Raw genomic sequence first — 4,396 nt, forward strand, 5'->3', positions numbered from 1 at the left:
AAATCTTAGTTGGGATACACAGCCACAAGCACTTAGCATCATTCTTTCAAATTTCTAGACCCTTTATGTATAAAAAGATTTTCAGAAACTAGGAATTCTCAGTGGATTTTGCACTACTGCCTCTGGGTTGCTTAATTCCCGTTTTCTTGTATTCCTTTTACTTTATACATCTTTTATTACCTGTCTTTTTCAACCTACCAATTTATGTACTTATTTAGATTATTAAAAGTTTTAATAATCCTTGTCTGTAAGACTGAGGTCATAGCAGAGGTCTACCTATAATTAGCATTAGCATGCAACCTAGAAATTACTTCCTGCCCTGTGATCTTAATGCTAGTTACATCTTGTTGATCCTGGTCATAGATACTTATTTTTATGTAATATGGGCAATTATGTACCTAATAGTTAATGTTGTAATGATGCTTTATTTGGGTAGATCTACAGGGTTCCAGTCTAAGTTATATGTTAATTTTTTACGAATTATGTGATACATAAACTAAGCTACTGTAAATTAACAGAACATATGAAAAGAGTCACAAATATAAAAAGTGCAGTCATTCATGTTTCACGTCAGATACTCATTATCATAAACAGAGGTAGTCTTTGAATATTTGATCACATTCAGATGTCCTTGGCGGATCTCAAACAGCATCAGATTTGGACAACTCCCTGAGAATGTCCATGCGTCATGGCTAAGGGCTGGCTGTCATTCTCGTGTGGTCCAGCAGCAGCAAGCCTGCCCAGCAGCAGGGCTTCTACGGATGAGGGAGGCATGGTGGGAGTAGCCCCCCAGCCAGGCTCTCTGCACCTCCTTTTCCTGTTTACCTGGGGCTCCATGGAAATACTATATATTGAAGGCCTCTGGACCCAGAGAAGCTCAGCCTCCCCACACACCCCCAATCACAGGGGACGACATAGGGCTCTGGGAGCTGGAGAGACGCATTCCAGGTGCTCAGAGCATCTCCTTCCCCCTGCACCTTTCTGAAGGGCTCTGCCCAAAGACGGCAGATGCCCCAGTGCCCCATGCGTGTCTTCTCACATGCTCAGATCAATAGGACCACATAATTCTCAGAAGGCTGCTTTATATCTAAAAATAAATAAGGTATAAAAACAAACATGGAGGGCCGGCCCGTGGCTCACTTGGGAGAGTGTGGTGCTGATAACACCAAGGCCAGGGGTTCAGATCCCTATATGGTGATGGCCGCTTAGCTCCCTTGGGAGAGCGTGGTGCTGACAACACCAAATCAAGGGTTAAGATCCCCTTACTGGACATCTTTTTTTTTTTTTAAAGCTATGGTTGTAAAGGAAATTATAACTTTGAATAACATTAGCGTGTCTGCTTATTTTGTCCCAAATTATTATAATACAGTAGAGTTGTGCTTTCTCGGCCGTCTCAAGTATTTTCCCTAAAGCAGAACTTGCTGGTACTTCTTTTACTCTTGGCAAAAAAATTTTGTTTGGGAAAAGTGCTTTTCGCAGTAGCCCTTTAATCATCATTGTGAAGTTTATAGTATGTGAGCAAATCTAAAGGGACATGAGGCATCTTCTCTGAGACAAGAAACACAAAGTTTCCTCCTCTACGAAGAAAGCTGTTTCTTTCTCTTTGCACTTATGGCATGAGAATGAGAGTTTGTAAGGTGTGTGTGTTTCCACACACCGTGCAAAAGATAGCTAGCTACCTGAGGCATTCTGAAGGCACAGGGTATTTGCGCATGAGCCGTAAAACAGCAACCACGCATCCTCCAAGCAGAGAGAGGCAAGTTCTCCAGCCAGCACTGCAGACCACTGTTTACAGTTACTTGTAATAACTTTCAGTTCATACCTTTTTTTCCTTGGAAATGAAATTTTAAAGCACTCAAAATATTTCTCATCCTTAATTATATACTCCACCATGAGGACCAGGAGAAAATCGGCTTACACGTTCATTGACACTGCCGCTTTCCATCACGCAGGTTTCTGCCTGCCGCCCCGCTGGCAAGTGCCACCGTGGCAGCTTCCCTCCATGCTGCTCTTCACTTGCTCATGCGCTCACTGTGCATCTATCGGGTGCAGGCTGTGTAGGGGATATAGTGATGAATAAAAGATTGTTCTCTCTTGCAGAGCATGTTCATTATACAAGCAAAATATGTTAAGTAGCGTGGACGTCCTCCAAGGCAGCTACTGCTGAACCTTTACTGTCCTCCTAATCCTTACTCTTGGCTTATGCTTGACTGTTCTCAGCCCTTTTTAAAAAGTACATGATTCCATAACTTGTTCTTCTAACATAACAATATATCATAAACACAGGTCCAGGCTCAGAAGTGTCACGGTGTGTGATGGACATGCATTTATTTAACAGCATGCATTGTTGGAGAAGGCTTTGCATTACTTACTCGCATTATATCACAAGAGTGACATTTCAGGGTCAAAGGTTAGATTAACTTTTCAGGCTTTCCACACCCATTGCCAAATTATCCTGCAGAAAGAGTATGCCAATGTATAATCCACGCAGCAGTGCGTTTCTCTGGACCAAGATGGAGTTACCATTTAAAAAAAAATCTGCCGATTTGATGAGTTTTTATGATTAGTAAATATGTTTTTAGAGTACCAATAATATTGAGTATTTTTTCATGAGTTTATCCCCTTTAATGTGAGTTCCTCTTCTGTCGTTAGTCTTCTCTGCAAGCTTTCCGCACTGCTGCTTGTTGACTTTATCTTATTTTATTTATTTATTTTGTTCTTTATCTGTTGACCTTCGTCTGTCCTGTACCTCACCAATATCGTCACCGTAGCTGCCTTTCATAGGAGATTTTTTTTTTTAATCGATAATTTCCTCTTTGGTTTCAGTCTTCGATTTCATGTCTGGAAAGACATTCCCAACTCCAAAAGTATATTTTTAAGTACATGATCCTAGCTTTTCTTCTGATAGCTTCACGGCGAGTAAGCAAATAAAGCAAACAGGATAATGATGGACAAGACAGAAGAAGAACTCCTCAGGGGGAATAATCTCATGAATCACGAATCCGTGTTTTCATGCTTGTGCTTGAAAAGCATACGCTCGCCTGTATGTATAATTTGTTAAATATATTTTGCATGAAGGTGTCTCAGAAACAGTACAGTCTGCCCATGTTTTTTATTGTCGTTTCTCCTGGTATGTGTTGCTCATGTTTGGCCGCAAGGGACCCCATGTATAACAGTCATCATATGTTCTGTCTCCAGACCAGTTTGGCGCACAGACTCGTGGCACGAGAAGGCTCGGTCGCTCCACTCCCTCTCTACACATCGCCGTCCTTGCCCAACATCACTTTAGGACTTCCTGCCACCGGCCCTTCAGTGGTAAGCCCGCCTCCGTGGGTCTGTGTAGCTTGCCGTGGCTGTCGCAGGGCCGTCAGCCCAAGCATCCCCCACTGTGGTTTGCAGGGTGCAGCAGGCCAGCAGGACGCCGAGAGGCTCACGCTCCCGGCCCTGCAGCAGAGGATCTCCCTCTTCCCCGGCACCCACCTCCCCCCCTACCTGGGCACCTCGCCCTTGGAGCGGGACAGCGGCACGGCTCACAACCCTCTTCTGCAGCACATGGTCTTACTGGAGCAGCCGCCTACACAGACGCCCCTCGTCACAGGTGAGCACCTTGTGGCACTGGCTGGTGTTGGGGGGCTGCTCTGCCTGTTGTCGGCTTGTGGAAGAGGTGGGAAAGAAAGCCTGTTTCCACCCCAGCGATTTCTGTGTACATATCCCTGGCATGTGACAGCTGTCTTGACTAAGGCAAAAAATCAAGTCTCACTTGCAAAGCTATGTAGACCGGATAAAAATAGATTGTCAATTACACCTTTTGTTTAATTTCTCAAGAGGAGTTCTGGCTCTTCTGATTTGGGTTTCAGACTGGATCAAGTTGAACAGGTGATAGAAACACAGATCAACTCTGGTATATAGTTTCTGTTAGCAAAATTTTTTTACAAATGTGTTCTGAGTGAAGGTTATATTTAGAAAAGTACAATTTAGAGAAAAATAGAAACTCATTATGAAATTTGCATAGCAACAACCAGTATAAAAGTATCGCTTCAGAAATGACGAAACACATGGTGTTTTCTATGAAGCAAGGAGGAATCCCCGCTGCAGGGGTCATCATTTCACACCTTCACACCATCCCCAGCTTGGTGTTTGGCTTCCTGGAAACTTATTTATTTGCTCAAAATTGAAAGCTTAGAGAACCTCAGAGCGGTACCTTTTACACTCCTAACACTAACTTAGTGGAAACCTCAGGTGCTTGGCCTGTCGTAGAGTACTGTGCTGTAGGTGTGCAGCGCTGGTTTGGTTTCGTTTTCTTGTTTTGTGCTCCTGTCTCTCTCCAGCACTTGGTTCTTCAGAATTGCTGGTCTGGCCATAAGGGGCCTTGTCCCATCAGGCACCCTGGCTGGAC

The 4,396-nt window shown here is 43.8% G+C and overlaps 1 protein-coding gene across 1 annotated transcript in view; it reads left to right on the forward strand.

Annotated features, from left to right (window-relative positions):
• HDAC4 (histone deacetylase 4) overlaps positions 1-4,396 on the forward strand; it is a 340,220-nt gene that overhangs the window by 261,154 nt on the left and 74,670 nt on the right. The window contains exons 10-11 of the mRNA XM_008574155.1: positions 3,199-3,315; positions 3,400-3,598. Of these exons, the coding sequence (XP_008572377.1) occupies positions 3,199-3,315; positions 3,400-3,598 (316 nt within the window). The remainder of the gene's footprint in view (positions 1-3,198; positions 3,316-3,399; positions 3,599-4,396) is intronic.

Source organism: Galeopterus variegatus, unplaced genomic scaffold (genome assembly GCF_000696425.1).
Source record: "Galeopterus variegatus unplaced genomic scaffold, G_variegatus-3.0.2 Scaffold1002, whole genome shotgun sequence".
In the NCBI taxonomy this organism is placed as follows: domain Eukaryota; kingdom Metazoa; phylum Chordata; class Mammalia; order Dermoptera; family Cynocephalidae; genus Galeopterus; species Galeopterus variegatus.